Genomic DNA, 23062 nt, shown 5'->3' on the forward strand with positions numbered 1-23062 from the left:
TCTCCTGGGGCCTCCTCCCAGAGCCTTTTATTCCAGGAACTCCTTCAGCAGTGAAGCCCCCATCCCATTTCTGCAATGCAAAGCCCTGAGCACAGAGACATAACCTGGCAACAAAAGAGCATCCATCCTTAAGTGTGCTGAGTGTTGCATTTATTGACTGTTGCTTATTGGCTTTATATTCTGATGTGACCACTCTGCAGACAGTAGTCACCCCCATTTACCCAGCTACTGCAGGAGGCTCACAAACACCTTCCTTTCAGGTGAGTCACAGAATCCACAAGCACTCAGAAAGGTGGGGACTCTGCTGCCCCCATCATTCTACACGGAGAAAGGGAAATCAGACAGCATGCCTCTGGCCAGCCATCTGGTCAACTGCCAGGTAAGATGATGTGGGACTGATTTCTTATTAATAAAGAAACTGCCTAGACCCATTTGATAGGCCAACCCTTAGGTAGGCGGAGAAAACAGAACAGAATGCTGGAAGAAAGAAGCTGAATCAGGAGTCGCCATGATTCTCCTACCAGACACAGACGCAGGTTAAGATCTTCCCTGGTAAGACACCTCATGGTGTTACAGGGATATTAGAAATGGGTTAGATCTATATGTAAGAGCTAGCCAATAAGAGGCCAGGCAGTGTTTAAAAGAATACAGTTTCCGTGTAATTATTTCGGGGCATAAGCTAGCCAGGCGGCCGGGGTGCCGGGGACGCAGCCCCTCCGCTCCTATTACAACAGATTAAAACTCAAGCAAAATTCTGAGGGAAGGTTATGGGAAAACGTTAAAATTGTGAATACTGGTCTCGACTCATTGAGATCCAAACGGAGTCCAGCTGTCAGTTAACTACCAGTCCTGGGAGGTGAAGGGAAACTGGGAATGCAGATAACAGTTTGGGAAATAGGGGTCTTGGTTGTTGTTTATGGGCATCATGAATGGCAAGAGCCCACACAATCATGTGATCATCAGGTCACATGCCACAATCACACTTCTGGCCTTCAGAAGCTGCAGTCCTCACATTTTGTTTCTCAGGAGAACAGCCATGCTGGGGACATTGGGCAGGCTTATCTCCAGGGAAGGTTATTTGTTAGCCAAGCTAGAAGACCAAATCACATTGGCAACTTTCCTTACAAATCAATTAATAAGTGGACCATGTCCATGGAATGCCACAATAACCATGACATTGCTCTACATTTCATGACCCCTGAAAGTCTTATATTCACGATTTCATATGATTTTCAAAAAGCTCCTGGGAACTAAGTGGAGCAGGCGGTGAGGTCACCCACCCTTGTGTAGGGACACAGGACAAGCACGGGGGTGTGAACTGTTTAGTAGGTATGTGGTTAAATCCTGAACCTGAATTCTTTTTTTATGTTTTATTTATTTTATTATTTTTTATTTATTTACTTATTAAAGATTTCTGCCTCCTCCCCGCCAACGCCTCCCATTTCCCTCCTCCTCCCCCAATCAAGTCCCCCTCCCTCATCAGCCCAAAGAGCAGTCAGGGTTCCCTGCCCTGTGGGAAGTCCAAGGACCTCCCACCTCCTTCCAGGTATAGTTAGGTGAGCATCCAAACTGCCTAGGTTCCCACAAAGCCAGTACGTGCAGTAGGATCAAAACCCAGTGCCATTGTTCTTGAGTTCTCAGTAGTTCTCTTTGTCTGCTATGTTCAGCGAGTCCACTGAACCTGAATTCTTTCCCTGGACACTTTTATGTTAGTGTTTCAATAAACTGTGAGTTACAGCTACCAACAGAGAAGCTGGAGTGACAAGGAATAATGTTTTCCTCTAAGGCTGGGAACCTGAGGGCCAAGTACATTGACCTTAACAAGGTGTCTTCAGAAAACATATGACAACAACTACATGTATTATATATATTTAATATATATCATATATTATTAAATACTATACTGTATGTTATTTTACATAATAATGTATATGTATATAATCAGTCTTTAAAGACTTTTGGTAAAGGATTTGTCTTGGAGTCTCAAGATAATCTAAGAACTAGATAAGACAAGAATGTGGTCCAGGCCTATGATTAAAACAAAGCAAAACTGGACACAGAGAAGGCAAGCAACCAATCCAAGGACACACAGCCAGGTCTAGAAGGACCAGGACACCCGTGATTCCCTGTGAGTTTTATACTAATGAGAATGAACTAAAAATCTAGAAAATGCACGTTTAGTCAGAGGAGGCCAGTGTCAGTGAACCTTCCTTGCTTGGATTTTTCCTGAGTCCACAGAAACTCACCTGTAGGCAGGTGGGGGTGAACAGATCTCCTGGACCTGGGTTTCCTTGGGGTCCAGCCTGCTTCCATGCAGAAAGCAGCCCATTGGCTCTGGATAGCTCACAGCTTGTGGGGCCTGTGGGAGAGAGGGGCTGTGAAAAAAAGGGCTACAGAGCTGGGGGGGTATCACCAGATCACCTCAGACTTCAGACCAGTAGGTGTGCATTCCACAAAGCTAGAACCTCAGGACGAGCAGGCTGAAGTTCAGGGGCAGAGACACATGTGGGGTATATTGGTGGCTTTGAGGGGTCAAGTGGGCTATTGATACCTCAGGGGGAACCCTCAGTGGGCTGCAGAAATACATGTGTGGCAGTGATAGAACCACAGTAGTTGGAGCTGCCCAGGAGCCAAGGCCCAGGGACCAAAGTCAAACTCTGTCACCATTCTTTGCTCTTCCAGGTACACCCCCAATGAGAGAACCAAGAAGGATGACCCAAAGTCAACATGAGCCCTAGACCTGGGGACATAGAAAAATGTGTCTATGGTATTCTCAGAGACAGCTCTGCAGGGCTCGAACCCTAGAGTCCTGCTCAGTTGTATGATCAAGCCGGGTCCAGCAGCATAAAAGCCATTCTAGAGCAGATTAAAGAATCTCATGGGCTTTACTTACACTGGGGCATCTTTGAGGAGCGAGTAGTCAGTGAGGCTGGGATGAACTCTCCCCGCCCATCCACACACCAACACTGTCCTGAAAAAAAAAAAAACAAGCCATAGCCCATAAGCTCCAAAAGTACACTGGGAACTCTCCCAAGTGCCCAGTGAGGAACTTCTCTCTTTTGCTTTCATAGCAACACCAGCAAAGTAGCCTGTCTGGCCTAGGCTCCCCTCCTGACACTGTCCACAGTCACAAGACTTAGCATCCAACATTCCGAGCCAATGAGCATTTCAACCCCACACTGACTGGAGGTCCCTGCTTCCCTTACACCTGGGAGACAGCTGGTAGTGGAGAAGCTAAGGGTTTGTCCTAGTTGCTAAAGAGAGGCCAATAATCTGGACCACTTGCCTCCTGCTGTGTGCCTCTTCCCTCTCTCAGTCTCCTTACCAGTCCCAGTGTGGCACTGCACAGGCTCCCAGCCTCCAAGACTATCACACTGTGGTACATAGGGCCCGGACCACAGAAGACTGGCTGCTCCATCAGACTCTCCCTGGGAAGCACGGAGATGCTGGTAGAAATTCAATGCTAGAGACGCAGAAAGAAAAACACAGAATACGACAGCTGCCTTGTGGGCTCTGTCCCGAGATAAACCATGCACACCCCTGAACACACCCTTGCAAACATATAAGACAGCCTTCTTACAACCGGAGGAACATTTAACCAGAAATTTCACTTAGATTTTTGGCCAGCCAGTAGACACTCCGCAGATCCCCCTATGACGATAAGCCCCAGACTGCATTGGGAGGACTCTCTACTGATCTGTGTGGTAATCTCAGAGAGTGGTGAAGCTGGTGGATGACTTCATATTTATGGCATGCACTTGATTCTAGAGAATAGCCGTGGGTATAGTAAGATTTTTCTTTGGGCTGCCAACTCACACACATACAAAAAACAACAACCAAAACAAAAGAAAAACAATCCAGAGACTCTTTTAATTATGAAATCTTGGCCTATAGCTTAGGGCTTGTTCCTAACTAGCTCTTATAACTTAAATTAACCCATTTATATTAATCTATTTTCTATCATGTGGTGTTACTTTCCTTCCATCTTGTGCTTTCTGTTTCCTCTCCATGTCCCTGTACCCCACTCCTAGATTCCTTCTCCTACTTCTCTCTGCCCTGAAGTCCCAACTATCCTTCCTGCCTAGGTATTGGCCATTCAGCTTTTCATTATACCAATCATACAATACACCTTCACACAGTGTACAAATATCCCACAACACATGGGCATCCAAAGGTATGTTGTATACCAGGTGTGTGCCAACATTTTGGCATGGCCACAACATTGTCATCTACAAAGTTAAGTCTCAAGAACCACACAGCTGAGTTACAAAGACAAAATCACATATGTGTCCCATAGTGCTCTGAGTAAGCTTAAGGTTTAGTTATCCTGAGACACATGTAGCCCACAGAGATGCATGTTGGACATGCCTAGAAAGAATTAGCTGAACTGTTTCTATGGCTCTATAAGATATAAGCATATCATCTGACTAGTGGCAAAACTGAGGTAGACAGATAACTACTTAAACACAACATTACATGGAAGGAAGGGTGTGACCACATGTATTTGACATACATGTGGTATGTCAACCACAGCTCTCCTTCCCCTGCATGGCTTCTCTGCTCAGCACTCACTGCCATGCAACACATTAGACATGTACTGATCGAGTTTGTGCATGGGTTCCTCTTTAGAATCCTTGGTACAGAGATCCGTGTTTCTTTTACACAAAGAACAGAACCTGGCTCAGAATGTACACCCAAGAGACAACTGAACTAGGCATGATATAATCCTAGCTACTCAGGAAGCAGAGGCAAGAGGATCTCAAGTTGGAGACCAGCCAGAGCTACAGGGTCATGGCTAGCCTGGGAAACTTATGGAGATGCTGTCTCAATTTTTTTTTTTAATTTTAGAAAAGAACTGGGGGTGTGGCTCAGTGGAAGACTAATTGCCTAACACATATAAGGCCCTAGCATATATAAGACTAGCAAAAGTGGAACAAATGAAGGAAAGAAAGGGAAGGGACAGCGAGGGGGGAGATTGAAGTAAATATTGTCATGTATACATGCATGAAAAAAGGTCAAAGAGAAGTGTGTAATGGCTGGAGCTTATGGCCTCTGGCTAGGTTCCTGCCACCCTTTACAGAACTGTGTTTCTCTCCCATCCTTTTCCCCTGTCTGGCCTCTACCCTTTTTGAAATGTCACCCTGCCACACAGTGACACATTATGGTATCGGCAGCTCCTCTGTTTTCTGTGCTGATTAAAGTGACCCAAGCTACAGGGCTGCCAGAACCACCTCTCCCCACAGCGCATCAGAGTCCATCCGGGCACAGGATTTGAAATAACTGCTTTCCTGTGAAAAGCACATGCCCCCAGGTTTCTGAGGAAGTGAGAAAGGTGGACTCTGGGCAGAGAAAAAAGAGCAGCAAGGTGAGTGATGAGTGGGCCATGGGTGTAGAGGAAGGTGAGCAAGGCTTGATGCTTTGAACAGTTGTCTGGTGGGGAGAGGGGAGGAGGCAGCAAATAGACTGATCTGTGATATCCTTCTCTGGGGATAGAACAAAGGCACCACTCCCAAGCCAGCAATCAGGTGTCATGAGAGGAAGACAGAGAGACTCCAGCGTGTTGCAGGGTATTCTCTCTGATTTATGTCACATAAAATGTTGTCCAGAAGGTGGACATCCCAGAACCCCGCTGAGAAAAAAGAGGAACTCAGACAAGGCTTAAGGAGAGATGGAGCTCAGGTTCTGGTGGTGTGGTGTCAGTGGAAACTCAGTGAGGTCAGAGCCTCTCACCAGAGCAGGCTGTAGGCAGAGGAAGGACCCTGATTCTCAGCTGGACCAAGTCTCAGCACTGACTCCAGCTGCTCCGTGTTCAGCTGGGCAGAGCACAGGACGCTAATGGCATGGGCTAGACTGCTGCTAGCCTTCCTGGTCCAGCTTTCGTAGTTACCAGATGGCCGAACCCAGGCAAGTGACTAAATCAGGACTCAGCTTCCTTGTGTAAAGAATCACAGGTAATTTTATATCTTTGTTCTGAAATATTAAAAGAGTTAACACAATGACCCAATCATGTACTTGTCATTCAAACACCTGGTCATGGATTAAACTTAAGCACTGTGTGGCTGTTGCTAGGTCAGAGGACTGCGTTCCTCTGTTATATTCAGTGATGACACAGCCTTTGGCACCTGCTCTCAGCAATGGTTCCTCGGTAAAGAGGGTCATGTCCTTTCTCCTCCCATTAGCCTTGGAGGTTAAAGGCAACTTTAAGACAGGCCAAGGGTTGAGAGCACACAAGTCTTTTAACAACAGAACTGTGGTTTTATGAGGGCTGCAGGTAGCATCTGAATACACAATGGAAAGCTCTATAACGACTCTGCCGAAGGATCATGGATCCTTTAGGAAAAGCTTTGCCTAGGGTCACAGAACCACTCTGCCTTTCCAGGAGCCTGGCAGTCCAAGTCAAGTCCAGGAGAGTCACATGCAAGCTCTTGCTTCCCCCAAAGAAATGGACTGAGAACCGTCAACCCAACACTCACTGGACTGAGCAGCTAAATGAATGGCGTATTCACCCCCACGGAGAAACTTCTCAGAGAAAGCCTCCCTGGATGGGTAGAGAGGAGGAAGGCCAAGCTCTTCACTGGTCAGCTGGATTCCCTTGGCTACTAAAAAACTCTCTCCCAGAGGGAATGAAGAACCATTGGAGGCAGAGACAATCTCTTCCGTTTCCTTAATGAACTTCAGGGCACGAAGTTTTATTTCCTCACAGGGGCCAGGACCTAGGACAGTGAAAAGAATCACAGGTAGATTTAGTCACCAAGCCCAGCTCCCTCTGTTTTGTCTCCTCAGCCTCACTTGCTCAGCATTCATGGAGGAACCTGCAGGAGACTAGGGATACATGGCTCACACCATGCCAGGCTTGTGCTAAGTACATTCGCAGGATCTGATTGAATCTGGGTACTAGTCTAAGAAGATGCTTGCTCCCAGGCATCCAAGTTTCATTTCTGTTGCTCTACTGTCCTCACCAAAGAACAATATATGGAAGAAAGGATTTATTTGGCTCACAATTCCCCCCACAGACCATCACTGAGGGAATTTGAAACAGAAACTCAACAGGAACACGAAGGTAGTCCTGATATTTCATGCAGCATTACATCTGACCAAAGAACTTCTTTCAAAGCCATTGAAGTGCAACAGGAGCCATGGAGAGTTTTGCTTGGTTCCTGGCAAGTAACCTATGCTCAGCTAGCTTTTTAATATAGTTTAGTACCATCTGCCTAAGGAATAGTATTGCCTATAGTGGGCTAGGCCCTACTAGATCAATTAACAAGCAAGAAAATACCCCCAAAGACATATCCATTGGCCAATATGAACTACACATTTCCTCAATTGAGATTTTATTCCAATACAATTCCAGGTGGTGCCAAATTGACAATTAACCTGCATAAATGTAGACGAGAAACCGAGGCCTGCAGAAATCATATAACTTGATCAAGTTCCTCACTGAACTGTTGATTCAGAATTGCTAGAGAATCTTATCCTATGAACATTGATCTATCTGGACCACCTAGAAGGACAGCTATCAGAAGGTGGGTAGATGGCTGCTTGGGTGTACAGATATAGTGAATGGAAATATAAGTGCTGCCACAGTTCCCAGAAGTGACCCGCTCCTACGGAGGCTTTCTCACCAGAAAGTCTTTTCAAAGAAAATATGAAATTGGCTCTCTACATGAGTTAACTCACATGTTGGGCTCTTGCCTGGCTCGTTCCGAGTCCCATCTAGTTCCTGACCAATCTCATCCACACACCAGCAGCTTCTGAGGTTGAGGTGTGCCAAAGGCATGCTGAAGTCTGTGTAGGGCCCTGGGTAGTGGCTGAGCTGGCCATTTAGGATCTGCCAAAAGGCGTATGGATCCAGGAGAACGTTCTCCCCAGGCTGAGTCGAAACTCCCTCCAGCACTAACTGTGGGACATCTTGAAGGGAAGGGTACTGTGCCAGCACTGGGAAGATGCTTTGCTGGCCAGCCTGATAGAGACTTTGAAGAAAGAGACTGAAGTTTCTGGAAGCTGCTCCTGTAGAGCTCACGATCTTCATCAGCGTTGTGGCTAGGGTCATTTCCTGACCATCACTGTTCTGTGTGTCCCATCGTTCATACCACTCAAAGATCTGCTCAGGGGGTCCGTCGCACTGCACACGCCTCCACTGCCCACTGGCACTGCACTGAGGGATATAAACACTGGAAGGGGAGGACAGCATGCTGAAGTTGGAGAGCAGGACCTGCACCGCTCCAAGGAAAGCTCGTTCGGCTTGTAACTGGCAGACACTGGGACCTGGAGAAGAATGATATGGGTAGATATTTAATAAATCGAACAAACCAGAGGGATCAAGATGACTTCTTAATGGTAAGTTGCAGAAACCACAATTGTCCTAAGTTCATGAGTAACATCCAAGCTGGTGGCTAGCCCACCTACTGATCTGACAGGAGCTACAGAAATGTGTATGACACGTCCTGTCGTGTGGGTGTTATGTGCTTATGTGTGTATGTGTTTAAGCACATTTGTGAATATTGTAGGTCAAGGGCTGATGTCAGGTCCCCAATCACTCTCTGTCTTACTTTTGTATACACGATCTCTCACTGAACCTGAAGCTTTCTGATTTAGATAAACTGGCTGGCCAGTGAGCTCCAGTCCCAGGTCCACTTACTCCCACCTCCCCCCTGCTCACAGCACTGGGGTTACAAATGTGCATTGCTCAGCATGATTTTAAGTAGATGCAAATTCAGACCCATATGCCTGTGCAGCAAGCACTTTATGGTTGAGCCATCTTCCCAGCTCATGTATGTGCACTTTCTTAATAACAAGCAAAAATCTCTATGAGCTCATTAGAATAACTAATATTGTCCAGGTCTAATTAGTCTATTGACTGAAGATTACTCCTTAGTCATGAGCAAACTCAGTTTCTGACAATGTATTAGGTTCTGGTCTAAATAGAGACTCGAGAATTTGTTAATTAAATATCCAACAGACTTACATTGCTTGGGTTCACCAATTGTACTTTGCGTACCAGGAATAGCCTGACCTTCAGCATCGACACAGTAACATTCTGAGTTGAAGCACTGGACAGGCAGGAAATAGCCCTCATTCGTACATGAAGGGACAAAGAAGCTGGAGCCAGCTGGCTGACTGCTTGCAAGGCTTTGCAGCTGAGCTCGCTGCTTCTCACACTCGGTGGGGCACCTGGGGCGTCCACCTCTGACTCTTGAGCCATCGAGTTCTTTGCCTCGGGAATCCACACACCAGCATTCTCCAGCATAGCACTGGATATCCTCATAGCTTCCTCCGGCAGTGCATGATGGGACAAAGAGTCTTCCAGGCGTCCGTCTGCAAGTCTGAGCACTGAACGCCATTTCCATCACATCTCCTAAGTCCATTGCTACATCTTCAGGCACAGAAACAGCACGTTGCAAGAAGATAAGGAATTCTGGAAGCTCCAGGAGAGAAGCAAGGAATTTTAAGGCATTTTGGTTATCTTGTAGGTTGACTTTGAAGCCAAAGGTACCCACAACTGGTTTATTCATAGCAACTGTCTTGTCAGAGACACGGAGAGTGTCTGGGTTAGAATTAGAGTCCAATCCCACAGGGAGTAGTTTGGCTAGATCAGTTGCTCTGTCTCCAACTTGGAAGCCTGGGAGACCAAGCTGCTGGAAAAACTGACTGAAGTTAAACGTGCCTCTTGTACCAAGGGCTCCTGACAAGTTAAACTGGGCAGCATTCACCAAAAATGTCCCTCCGAAGAGGTTTTGCTGGAGCCGCTTTGGGTTGGTGGTGAACTGGAGGGCAAGTCCAGCCAGCTCTCGGGAGGGGAAAATTGCTCTGATGGCTTCTCTAAGTAGACTTCCTGATGCAGAAAGCTGTTGGTACTGCCCCACAGCCATGGAGTGGAGAAGCCCAGAATCAACAAAGAGTTCCTTGATTGCAGGCAGGCAGGATGCGGCCAATGTGGTACCACTGTCAGGGACCTGCCTGTCCTCAGAAGACAACAGGCCCTGCTGGCTGATGTAGCCTGTGGTTCCAAAGTAGAGCCTAGACAAAGCTTGCTGCCTTTCTGAGGCACAAGACTGATCTTCAGCTAAGTGAAACAATGAAGAACATAGTTATCAGAGCAAGTGGTCCCAAGAACCCTCCCTCCATCGTGCCCCCATGCCTCTGCTGGTAAGATACCAAAAGCTCATACTGCCTTGCGGACCATTTTCTTTTCTGTATCCACTTATGTCTTCCCTTCTCCCTCAAGTGGTCTCCATAGGGCTAATTTTGAGCATGACTATTCCTGTCTTCATAACCACTCAGACACCTCTCACCAGACTGATGGTTTTCTACAGCAAATCTACGAGATACTAGCCATTTTCTGAAAACCTGGCCACACTTGCATTGGTCTGAATAATGTCCCCTGAAAACATTTTATTTCTATATGGGGGTCCTTGACTGTGAACTAAAAGCACTTTTGGTAGCTATAATTAAGTCATCTAGACTAGGGTGGGCTAGGAATCCAATGGATGTTGTGCCTATAAGAAGAGACATGGGAAAGAGGCCATGTGAGGGTCAAGATCCACAGACTGGAGTGACAGATACAGCCATGAAGCCAAGGAACACCAGAAATCACCAATTATCTGATTCTCAAGGGATGTGGATAGCCCTGCCCACACCTTGACTTCTGAGTTCCAGCGTGAAAACTGTGAGAGGACAGATTTCCGCTGCTCAAGGCACCCACTTCATAGCTATTGATTCTGGCAGCCTTAGGAGCCCCGCTTGCTAACAAAGTCCTATTTGTGCTGCTAAGCTGCTGCTTCCTAGCTTTCTCTCGCTGGAATTCTCAATGGACTTTTAATGCTTCACCATATGCTCTTTCCGAGACTCTAATTCCTCCTGGGTGTGGCCTTCTCCAGTTTAGTCTCTTTCAGAATGAGACCTCTACCAGCAATGCCAGCGGTGCTTCATAGAAGTACCTTGTTGTACTGTGATACGTAATATTAAAAACACAGCATATTTCATTATCGTCTTATTTTCTATATTGTAATACTGAAATGCTAACTGAACAAGCACACTTAGTGCACATAGCCCTTGGGCTTTTGGATCTTCCTGTGAAATTACTAGTAAAGAAGGTGATTGACTCAGTCAGTCCCATGCATAGCCAGGACAGTCTGCGAAAGTGCCCACGGGAGGGACAAACATAACTCAGATGGCATCTGGCTCTGCTCACGTAGGGGCATGTAAGCAAGCTCCATTCTCCTCCATAAATCCGCACATCTCAGGGAACCTTCGAAACCACCACCCCGCTCTCAACTTGCAGAAGTAATTCTTTCCTTGTGATTTACTCAGATGCCAAGAAGGAAGGCGGCCAATTTCCCATCGTCACCAGGCAACAAAAAAAAGAACTGGAACACGTAGCTCATGTAGGGGTGTGTGTGTGTGTGTGTGTATGCACACAGGCACACATGTATATATGTGTATATATATGCATGCGTGCATGCTGGCAACCTACAAAACTGAGCAGATCCCTCGGTGAGGCCTCGGTGTCCTGTAACTGACGTCACAGGAGACTTGGAGGAAGTGTGTGCCTGGCTTCACTTCCCCTTCTACACTGAGAGCTCAACCCCTCCATACATGTGTTAAGTACTGCTACTAAAGACAGTGAGAAAGAGTGAAAATCCAAGACCCACCGATGCATTCAACAGAGTTCCTGCTTTAACTTGGAAAGTTATGTTTCTTCATTTTCACCCGATGACTGCAGGGCCCAATATTTTCTAGGTTTTCATGCAACTGAGTGATGGTAATAAATAATTCCAAGGCGAGGCTTTAAACATTTCTCTTTTGTTGTTGTTTTTGTTTTTCAAGGCAGGGTTTCTCTGTGCAGCTTTAAAGCCTGTCCTGGAACTTGCTCTGTAGACTGGGCTGGCTTCGAACTCACAGAGTTCTGCCTGCCTCTCCTCTGCTTCCCGAGTGCTGAGATAAAAGGTGTGTGTCACCACCACCTAGCCTAAACGTTTGTTTTATGACAGCTGCACACTCACCAAACAATACAAAGAATGTCTACAGTGTCAAAGGAAGAACTTGAAGGACTTGATGAGACTTATTGAATTAACATTAATATCTAAGTAGAAGCCATGAGTCTTGAGTTCTTTCTTCACTGTTTCACGGCTTAACCCCCCTTGGAAGGCCTTGTGATCCTGGATTTCTCCCCTCCGCAGTAGTCACACCGTGCCCATCCTTGGGGCCTTACTGAGATGCCCATGACAATACTGAGGTTTGTACCTGCCTGCCTTCTGCCTTAGCACACTGGGTAGAATAACATCCCTTCAAGATGCATCTTTCCTCTCAGAACCACAGAATGTGCTACTTTAGCAGAAATGTCACTTCAAGTGTCTTTGCCTGAGATGAGGGTGGCCTCTGCCAGAGCTGGGAGTCAAGACAGGTTTCTAATGGAGCCTGCAGAAGAATAGACTCTGGTACCACCTACATTTCAAACTTCCAGCTTCCAGACCTGAAAGCTACTGAGTGAGCTGTGATTGTTGTAAGAGACTTACAGTTTGTGTTACTTTGTGACAAGAGCCTTAAGAAGTCCTGACCTCACCTCTATCTTTCCTACGGACATTGAGGTGACTTTCTAATTGTCTGCCTTATCTTGGGTCCAGGGCTTTTTCCATCTGCTCCCCTAACATTGAAATTGAAAGTGAAATGAAATTTATGCCCTGGCAATGCTGAAGCATGCATGAGCAGCCTATATATGGCAGTTCTGTTAAATTTGTCCATACTGGGTTCCATGGTCTAAGTTGATGAGGACGACTGACTAGGTCTCTTCCTCAAGAGGCTACCAGATCTCATTACAGATGGCTGGGAACCACCATGGGGGTGCTGGGAGTTGAACTCAGGACCTTTGGAAGAGCAGGCAGCGCTCTTAACCAGATGGCTCCTCTAACACTGTTTAGGGGCATATATTACACACACAGCCCACCAGACCTTCCCAAGATGAGCTCACACAGGTCTCCCTTTCCTCCAGTGTGAAGCCCAAGCCTTGGTTAGGTGAAGGGCTGCAGAGTCTCGTTCCCTCCTGCCTTTCCTGGAGTCACAAAGTATACTCCACACTCCAACAGTGTCTCTCTGCAATCCTTGTGGCTGGAGAACATATAGAAAGTGCCTTCGCTATGGACACTCTGAGAGACACTGTCCCTCGTCCATGAAGCCTTCCTCAGTGCCCTGAATCAGAATTAAACTGCCCCTTGGTGCTCTGTCAGCTGCCTGTATACACTCCTCCCATGGCACATGAACACACAGTTCTCTTTTCTTTTTTGGTTACCTATGAGTCCCCTGGTGTGTTAGGTCCTATGACACGTAACTGTGTCTGACACAAGACAAAAAGCCCACTGTAAGTTAATAGCAGCAGACTGACTTCAGTTACATACAGTTTGACACACCTCTGGGGACATTGTGTTAGCAGTTGGTTAGTGAGCTCCTGAGAGACCGGTGCAAAGAAACAGTGACGGTAACCGGCTCCAAGCAGGGCAGAACGTTCACCCTGAGAGGAAACTTACCACAAGATGGTGGCCGCCCTTGCTGCTGAGTGCCAGGGATCTCTCTCCCCTGGGCATCCACACACCAACACAGCCCTCCTGTCTGGCACTGTACTGCTTGGTAGCCCCCGTTTCTCTGGCATCTCGGGGTGTATGGGTGGCCAAAGCTGGTGGCAGCAAACCGCTCTACTTCACACTTGCTGGGGCCTAGAAGAGACCACACGACAACATGTATGAGTAAGGTCTGAGCCAGCTTGGATGTTTGCTGCCCTCAAGTTCTATCTCTAAACTTTGGTTTAGATGGAAGGGACCCAAGGCCCAGTGGTTCCCCCGCAGAGGTGCATGCCTGTCACTAGCTAGTTACTTACATCGAAATCTGCCAGAGATGAGTAATTGAATGGCCAGAAAGCGTCTCTGCAATATCCGGTACATGGTGCTCTGAGTGAAAGTGGAAGCTCGGTCTAGGCCAGCAAAAATGGTGTCGTAAATTTCATCCAGTAACAGCTCCAAACCTGAGCAAATTCAGACAGCATTTAGGGACGGGTCCTCGGGAAAGCAAGCTCGAATCTGACTGAGCTAACCAGTGTCAAACGGTCAGAGTCTACACCAGCAGTGCTATGCAGTGGGTCCAGGCATGTCCATCCTTTAGACTCTGTAAGTTCTCATTACCTACAAAGTGCATCCTCCAAAACCAGACCACAGAGTGACAAAATAACAATGAAAATAACGACAGCATTTTGAGTATGTTTGTGATTTTCATAGGGCCACATCTGTAGTTATCCTTGCCCAAACAAGCCTGATGCAGCCCCTGGGCCGTAGGTTGGACATACCTGGAATAATATTCTAAGAGTTCACAAAGTCAGGACTGCTGTGTGCAGCTGTGCAGAGGAGTGTAGCTAGAGAATGAGGCTGATACCTGCCCTGTCCTCCACCTGCCACACAGCGAAGTGGGCACCTCTTGCAGCCCACAATGACACCCATATGAGCAGGCAGAAGCTTTGGCAGAGTACCACAGATGAAAGCTGGCTAAGGCTATGTCCTCTTCCGCACCCATAGCAACCTACCAAGGATGTGGAGAGCCAGTGCTATTTCTGCCTTGTGCACTAGAGTCCAAGAATTACAATTGATCTCTTCCCATTACCAGAAGTGTAACTGGTTACCTGTCTCGGCCAGCTCCCGCCCCTGGCTGTCGGAACAGTAACAGTACCCAGACACTTCAGGGAACCTGCTCCGGAAGGAACTGAACGTCACAAACGCATCTGGAAACCTGACAGACAGGAAGAGGTATGGTCACTGTTTCATAAAAGACAAAGTCATCCTCAATCCAAATCAATGTGGCAGAGTCCTCTGAGAGGAGATTGTGTTTGTGGCTCTTTCCTAAAGTGGCTTAAGTTAGCCAGAGCAAGGTTAGACTATGCTTAGCTATCATCTACCAATGAACTCTTTTCCTTAAGGGTGGCATTTAGCCAATTTGTGTTCACACACATCTTGGAGGACCAGAAAGAAGACAAGTCATGAGCAAGCACTACATCAGCTTCCCCAGTAGAATAACTGCCAAGTCCAAAAGGCTGGGTTCCCATCACAGGTATATGACAGGCTGTAGATGGTCTTGTTTTCTGAAAGCAACTGCTTCCAGGACTTTTTACAATTTCCAAGAGCTTGCAAAGAAGAATCTGGATTCTATTACAGGAGATCTATAAGAAGGTTATGTTTCTGTACTATCATTAAACTCCACAAAATCTAAATGACTTCACTATTTCTTTCTGTCAGCTGAAGAAATGCTTGTCTTAACCAGGCCCTAGCTGGTAAATGCTACACAGAGCCCATGTGCTGGGTCCCCATCTTTGCATGTGAGGAGGCTAAAGTACTGAGACTTGAACTGAGAAGTCCCTCCCCTAGGCAATGACATAGTCAGAAAAGAATTTTTCTTTATACAATAACAGGATTTTTTGTGTGTGTCCTATGTAACTAGTATGTTACATTCAAGTGAGTGTTTCTACCTATGTCTGAAAATATAGCATAGTAAATCATTCTTTGTAAAAATAAAATAGGTCTATTATTACATAGCACCCTCTAGCAAAATACTAAAAGCTACCTGCATGTCAAATGGTGGAGAAATGAAGTGAATTATAGAAACCCCCAAACTGGATAAAATACTGAAGATGAGGGTGATACTTATACACTAGCAAAAAGGGAACATCACCCAAAAGGGACAGGTGTAAGACAACAATGATACATAATAAGTTCATTACCACAGAAAGCCAACTCTGAAAGGCAATATAGGGGAAGCACGAGACACAAGCATTAGTAACTCGAGTGGACATTCTGAGCATTCTACCAGCTGGTTCCTTAACTGAGGTAACTCTAGAGTCCACAGGCTAAGTTTGCTTTACAAACACACAAAAGTGGTATCGAATCACATATTGGTGATCATGCCCCTTGTCTATTATTGTGGGTTTGTGGGTTATGTGGAAAAGGGTGCTCTCATAAGTGGGGTGCAAAAGTAGAAATGAAAATCTCTCTTTGTCTTGTTTCTACAGAGAGAGGAGACAGAATTTTTAAAAGTCCATTCACTGGAAACTGGTACAATTTGGTTGTAAAAGAGGCAATGATAGTAAACTAGTTACTTCTATTTGTTGAGCTGCAAAAGACAAATGACAGCATCTCTGAGTTTATGCTCAGACTGGGCCAACCCAGACTTAAAGGGATAACAAAGGAAGCCCCGTGGAATGTGGGTGACTGGTCTCCTGTCCAGCTCTTTGCAGAGCGTCGCCATTCCTCTGGCTCCCTTGCAACACTCTCTCCGCAACCTCAGGTTCCCTAACCATTCCCTTGGGCAGGCCTCCAGAAACCTAACCTGCAACTAATAGGCTAATAAATTAACAATGCACTGACTCTCTCCTGCACTGGAGCAGCTAGTCCTTAGGAGAGGGTCATGCACAGCTTAGCAAGGAACCCAAGTCAAAGTGACCACCACAGATGGCCTTGAAGGTGGCACTTGATCTGTCTGTGAGGAGTTCCTCCTAGCCTTCCATCTTCCACCTACAATAATGCTTTAGGGTATGTTAAGGTGCTAGTGACTCTTTCAACAAAACAATGTGCTAGGGCACTAGAGGCGAGGCTTCCTGCTGAGCAGCCAGGGTAAGCACTGTAATTAATAATAAGGGATGATAAAAGAATTTTAACACAAATCACTAAAACCTTGACAATGGGGCCAGCCATGCTTCAAGCTCTGCAGGGCTTCCCCTGCAGTTTGGAGCAAGACCGAGTCCTGCAGCTGTGACTGAGCTGTGGTCATAAAGACGATGGAGCAGCAAGAAGAACCGGCAGAGCTACTTCCAGTCGCGGACGTGGCTCCTAAGTTTCTGGCCCAATTACTACAACAAGAAATAGCTCTTCCCCAGGGGAAAAACGGACCTACGATAGCCAAGTTCAAGCCCAAGTCCTAGCACAGATTATTAAGACCTCACGGGGCTTTAGAAAACAAGCTGCCCCCAGGTCTCAGGATTCTAAATCCCCTGGCATCAAGTCAATTGTTTATGCCACTTCTGCAAGGACATCTCCTCAGATTGACTTTCACAAGGCCAGATTGTGGCTTTTCCCTACCAAAACACATTTTCAGCCATCTGCTCAGAATGGAGTTGTCTCTTGTTCCTCTCCCTTTCCTCCAGATGTTTCTTCCCCACATTCCAAAGTTCTGGGAGGTAAATATGTCTCATACAGCTCCATCTCCCTAGCATGAGATGGAACAACCATCCTCTTTCTCCGAACCGAACCTGGAACTTGGGATGGACCCCCAGTAACCATTCTGCTCCAGGTTTTTTAAAGTCTGGAATCTGGTGGTGTTTACACCATGCCCTTTAAACTCAAATCCTCACTCCACTCTCTGACCCTGCTGCTTAAGGCAATATCAAGGACACACAGTAAAACAAAATTGACCATTGCTTATCTGAAACCCAACTACAACTGGCTGTCCAGTATTATATCTGTCAGCCCCAGGTGAGCCTATTTATTCCCTGTGGATTCCACAGTTCCTTCCATTGGCCCAAAGGAGTCACTGGGTCTGGGGCAGCCAGATTTACGAAGTAACAGAAGATTCTTGATTATCCCTGGGCTTTCATTAATCAACCATTCCCATGACCTTGCCAGGCCAGAATTTTCTCAAAGATATGCTTACTCACAAAAAAAGTGAAAAGAATCCCATTTCAGAATTGGATGGTTTTGTTTGCGTTAACAATGAATACTTGACTCTCAACTTTTCTGTATAACTAGACTGCCCTCTTGTGGCAGTAGCTGTGAACTGAGACCCAGTCTCAAACTGTCCCTGCTAATGTCTTTGATCCATCTGCCTACTGTCTAAATTGGGACTGTAGACCTATTGTAGGCAAGACACTCTACCATCTGCTGTGGGGGAAGAGAAACAAGTCGCGTAAACACAGACAAGTGAACTAGTTTCTGTATATCTTTAAAGATTACTATGGTTTTTAGTGATGTCTTCCAGGTTTCTTGGCTATATGCTGGAGACCACACTCTCTAGTTATGTCTGCGTTAAAGCTGAAATCTAGAAAACTCCTTTGGATGCTATTAGCATTCAGTTGGGCATGAACTGATGATGCCTGTGAAGAATAGATGAGCATTCGGAGAGCTGGGCTGCCTAATGGTTCTCCGCTCCCAGTTAAGCAAATCATTAGCGGCTAGGGGAAGAACCTGACTTCCGTTTTCTGAAACTGGGTGGTAAACAAGAATCCCCTGAAGATGAGCAAGTTGGGCTAATGCGCATTCTTAGAGCAGAGCCCAGGCTCGCATTTCCGGGCTGAGAACACAGAAGAGGGTCTGGGAAGGTAAATGACCAGGTCACCTTGCAAAGTAATGCAGACGAATATTGCAGGTGGCAGAGACAAAGGCTACAGGGCCGGGGTGAATAGTACAGGAAGCAGACAGAGCTGCCATGAGTGAGGTGGCCAAGCTCTGAAGGACCCAGCACACAGAAGGTTTGGTACAACACTTACAATTCAAGGCTAGTTTCTTGACCACATAAACAAATGCACAACAACCTCCTAAAACCATCCTATGAATGTGGTGTTGCAGGTTGAGTGTATGAAATTGCTGATTCTGAATTTTGTGGAAACCTTGGAGGATGTGATCTAATGAAAATTCCAAGTTTCTCGAGAGTCATGCAACCCAGATCGAGTTTGTCCATGGGACCTGCACTTGGAGCATGGTCTGTGACCCGTCTGGCACAACACGTGGGAACGTTCTCTCTCACACGGAAACTGGTCCTTCTGGAAGGCAGCCACGTGGAGGCTCAGGTTCTCTCCCAGAATCCACAGTCACGTTCCCACGAGCTGCTGCTTTCTTTCTCTGCATTCAGAACGGCCTGATTGCATCTGAAGCCTACACAGCCCTTCACAATCATTGGGTGATCTAGAGTAGCCAGATGCTGCCTGGATATTTGGGTCAGAGTGTATATGGTACTTCTCACTTTATATTTATTGTTTTTAAAAACAAAGTCCTTTACAAGTGCACACATAGGCAGAGCTTACAGAAATGTGTGTGTGTATTGTATCCATGCTATTTAATGGGCTCTTTTTCCCTTTGATGAGGGATCACCTTTCTGACCACCCTTCTACTGCTGCCCTCATCTTCAAAAGGCCTTCAACAACGATGTGGTCCTTAAGATTACCCTCTGCTCCTGGTTCTATCCAGACCTGGCATAGTCTTTTGATCACAGGATCATATAAATCCTGCACTTACACTACCCATCTTGAATTATACTAGCCTAACATGCTTCAGAACCCTGTTCAGGTCAACGTCTCCAGCTCTGATGCCTTCTTCTAAGCAGCTGTACAGATGTTTATGGTATATTACCTTTAGTCAGCCACTCTCCCTGTCTGATGAGCCATCGACCCCCCCCCTGTTCTCTGTTAGGATGGAGAACAATGGGACAAACACCCCGATGTGGAGGTCTTCACAGAGCTGGTGTTTTCATTTGTATGATGGGCTAGTGGGGCAGAGAGCACAAGTATGTGGTTGTTTGAATAAGAATGGCCCCCATAGGCTAATAGATTTGATCACCAGCTTTGTTGAAAGGATTAGGAGGTGTGGCAATGTTTGAGGAAGTGTGTCACTGGTGGTGGGCTTTGAGGGTTCAAAGGTCTATACTAAGCCCAGAGAATATCTATCTATCTATCTATCTATCTATCTATCTATCTATCTATCTATCTATCTATCTATCTATCTATCTATCTATCCATCCATCCATCCATCCATCCATCCATCCATCCATCTATCTATCTATCTATCTATCTATCTATCTATCTATCTATCTATCTATCTCAATCTCTCTTGTTCTCTCTGCCTACAAATTAGGATGCAGCTCTCAGCTACTGCTCCAGCATCTGCCTGCATGCCTCTATTCTAATCACTGTGATGACAGTGGACCAAACCTCTGAAACTGTAAGCAAGTCCCACGGTCATGGTGTCTCTTCACAGTAATGGAGCAGTGGCTAAGATAATGCAACTGGAATTACAGTAACTACTCCCAGCTGGCTTTGTTAATGGGGCTAGGGACAGGATGAACTTGCCTGTCTGTGACAAATGAGGGCGAAACATCTCTTAATTCTCCACTAGGCTGCATGAAACACACGACACTCCCACATCCTGATACATACATGAACTTGAAGAGGAAGGGTTCCCTAAGGGCTTCCCCCGACAAGGGGACAATGGACCCCCCTTACCTGTTGTAGCTGTGGATCAGATCGAAGATCATCATATCTGTGGTGTTGACAAACTTGCACTGGACAGGCATGAACTCCCCATCTGCAGAGCACTGGGGGGGCGACTTGTCTCCTACCCCATGCAGGAGACGACGGTTGCGTATCTCACAGCTCCTTGGACCTAAACATTTTCATGCGAAGCTGTTTAGTTCTTATGGATGGGTAGGTGCGTTTGTGTCTGCAGTCAAGGTGGGTACTGATGCTACCCATGTGACCCCTGGAAACCCACCAGTGCCTGAACTAGTCTACCAAAGGCTCACAAGCATTTGCTAAAACCCTGCTTGGGCTTGTAGCTGTCTACAGTCATACAGCTACCTGCGTAACACTTTTCCTCTCCCTCGAGGGATAGACAGACATGTGTTGTCAGGCATGTGATTTGTGGGAAGACAAACTAGCCCACTGGGGGGTCCTGGTGCCCATGATGACAATGACACTTACACCACGTTGGTCTCCCCGGCTGCCGGGTGCCATACACCTCCATGCCCTCTGTGTCTACACACCAGCACTGCACCTGCCACAGGTCACACTGCACCGGCGCGTAGTCCCCCGCATCCTGGCACTGAGGGAGGTACAGGGCGTTTGTGCTGTTGATGTAGCTGCTCAGCAGGACCTGCTGCCGGTGGAGCTGGCAGAAGGACAGACCTGAGGACACAAAGACAAACATCAGAGGAGAGCTTTGGGGAGCACACAGGATCGAGCCCAGGAGGACCCTGCCTCCCTGAGGGACTCAGCCAGACATTCAGAAGGCTCTGTCATTTGGGGAACTGAGATAGAATGGGATGGCTCTCGCTAGCACCTTGGCACTGGAGAGGAGTTTCTGGGAGGGTGGACAGAGCATGTGAATTTGAATCTCTGTGCGGGCTGCCTGTGTTGCCTGGGAAGCTGCTTCTTTAGTCTACATTTCTCTCCATCTCTACAAGCAAGCAGACAGCTGCCTCACCTTGAATCTGGGAGGAAAAGTCCTTTCGTATTTGCTCCTATGGTATAGCTACCATACACAGGGCTCATCACGTTGCAAATCCACACATGGGGAAAGGAGGTTCCTCCTTCACTTTGTGGATTGGAGATGGGTATGTGTCCATCAGAGAGGATGAGTGGCTTTGTCTAAAGTGATAATGCCAGAGAGTATGAAACGGCCATCATGGTTCCCAAACCAGCCATGCTGGCCCCATCAAACCAAAGACCCAGATAGAGCTATCATCTACCCACTGAAAAAGGCTTTCCCTTTTAAGCCCTGCTTTCACCATTGGACCAAATATTGCCGAGCTCTGACCTGGCTTCAGAACCCTTCGATGTCTACTGGCCATAATTGACTCAGTGCTGGGCACAGTGGCTGGCCCATGGGAAGTCCTTCTTGAGCATCTCATATGATTTTCACAGTGGTCTTTGAGAAACTGGACCTTCTGCATATTCAATGGTGAGGAGCCAGCAGCCCTTAGGGAAACTTGCCCAGTTCATTCACCTAAGCCCAGTTCTTGTCCTTAGATGTGAGGTATCACTGTGTAAGGGTCTCTTACCACTAGGTGCCCCTTTGTTACTTACAAGCTGTCGGCCTCCCCAGCTGTCTGCTGCCAGGTACCTCCCTGCCATCAACATCCACACACCAACAGGATTGGCCATCATTTTGGCACTGGACTGTCCTGAAGAGAGACATACGATGTGACACCCACATGGACTTCTGAAGCCACAGTCTGGCTCCAGCTCAGGGAGACCAGGGGCTAGCAAGACACATGGAAGAGCCAAAGTTGTGATCAGACAAGGCCACGGAGTGAGTCCCTAGGGCAAGGGAGGTTACACTGAGAGTTTCAGGGTGGCCTGGGGTAGTAGGTGGCTGGGCAGAGAGAAGCGTATACAGAGATCTTCCTGGGGACAAAGTGGGCCTTAAACTCCAGTGACAACAAAAAGAAACACTTGGAGAGAAGCATACACAAGGCTGGCAAAAAGAGAGGCACACCCCTTAACTCCTCCCTCACAACCCTGAAATTCCCAGAGGTCCTGGAGAGATAGCCTGCAGTTTTTACCTATGACTTGGGTGGAGAGGGGTAGACAGGGGAGGAAGCTTGAGTAAAGAAGCAGAGGTGGAATTTCAAAACTAGAAATGAGGCCTCTTCATGTGACTGACTGCGCAGCAGGGGGGAATAAGGATTCTTGTTCCATAGGGGAAAGGAATTTAAACCATAACCTGACTCTATATGGAGGGAGACAATCCCAGGACCCAGGATATGTCAGGGCACCTGCAAAAGCCCCTTCCAAAGCAGAGCTCCCTGGGGCAAGCTATGAAAACAGGAAAGGCCAAGTTAACAGGCAGTTCCTGCTTTGCCCATCAGGGAACTAGGGGTTAGGAGCCTAGGAATACCCTTACCTCTGTTTGAGCTTTGCTAAGAGGCCTTACACATTAGGCTGTAAAACTGTAAAGATAAATTCAGAAGGAATTGAGGGGCTGTCAGGGATCTCTCCTGCAGACTATCTGTACATGAGCACAGAGAAAGAGCCTCCAAATGACAGAATAGCCCGGGATCTCTGAGGAACCGGGTGGACACAATTGGGAATCACAGGGACAAGCCGGGAGGGTTCTTTAGAACATTTGAGGTTTCTGTAGTTCCTACTAAAGCCAGTCTTACTGGAAGCTTCCATCTTCAGAGCACTGTGGAACATATTCGGCCTGTTTCAGGAAGGCCTGTTCCCTCTGCTGCTCACAGGGCCGGAGTGGCTGTGAATCCACCTGGTACTCTGTGTGAAGGGAAGGGACACATGAGAGGCGGGCAGGCCTGGCCCCGGGCATCACAC

The 23062-nt window shown here is 47.0% G+C and overlaps 1 protein-coding gene across 1 annotated transcript in view; it reads right to left on the reverse strand.

Annotated features, from left to right (window-relative positions):
- Tg (thyroglobulin) overlaps positions 1-23062 on the reverse strand; it is a 182859-nt gene that overhangs the window by 158496 nt on the left and 1301 nt on the right. Inside the window, exons 2-14 of the mRNA XM_075960884.1 lie at positions 22897-23005; positions 21818-21915; positions 20714-20917; positions 20237-20396; positions 14660-14766; positions 13868-14011; positions 13521-13706; positions 8966-10063; positions 7678-8265; positions 6474-6713; positions 3326-3463; positions 2894-2971; positions 2247-2359 (exon numbers count right to left, since the gene is read on the reverse strand). Of these exons, the coding sequence (XP_075816999.1) occupies positions 2247-2359; positions 2894-2971; positions 3326-3463; positions 6474-6713; positions 7678-8265; positions 8966-10063; positions 13521-13706; positions 13868-14011; positions 14660-14766; positions 20237-20396; positions 20714-20917; positions 21818-21915; positions 22897-23005 (3263 nt within the window). The remainder of the gene's footprint in view (positions 1-2246; positions 2360-2893; positions 2972-3325; positions 3464-6473; positions 6714-7677; positions 8266-8965; positions 10064-13520; positions 13707-13867; positions 14012-14659; positions 14767-20236; positions 20397-20713; positions 20918-21817; positions 21916-22896; positions 23006-23062) is intronic.

This window comes from Microtus pennsylvanicus, chromosome 2 (genome assembly GCF_037038515.1).
Source record: "Microtus pennsylvanicus isolate mMicPen1 chromosome 2, mMicPen1.hap1, whole genome shotgun sequence".
Classification (NCBI taxonomy): domain Eukaryota; kingdom Metazoa; phylum Chordata; class Mammalia; order Rodentia; family Cricetidae; genus Microtus; species Microtus pennsylvanicus.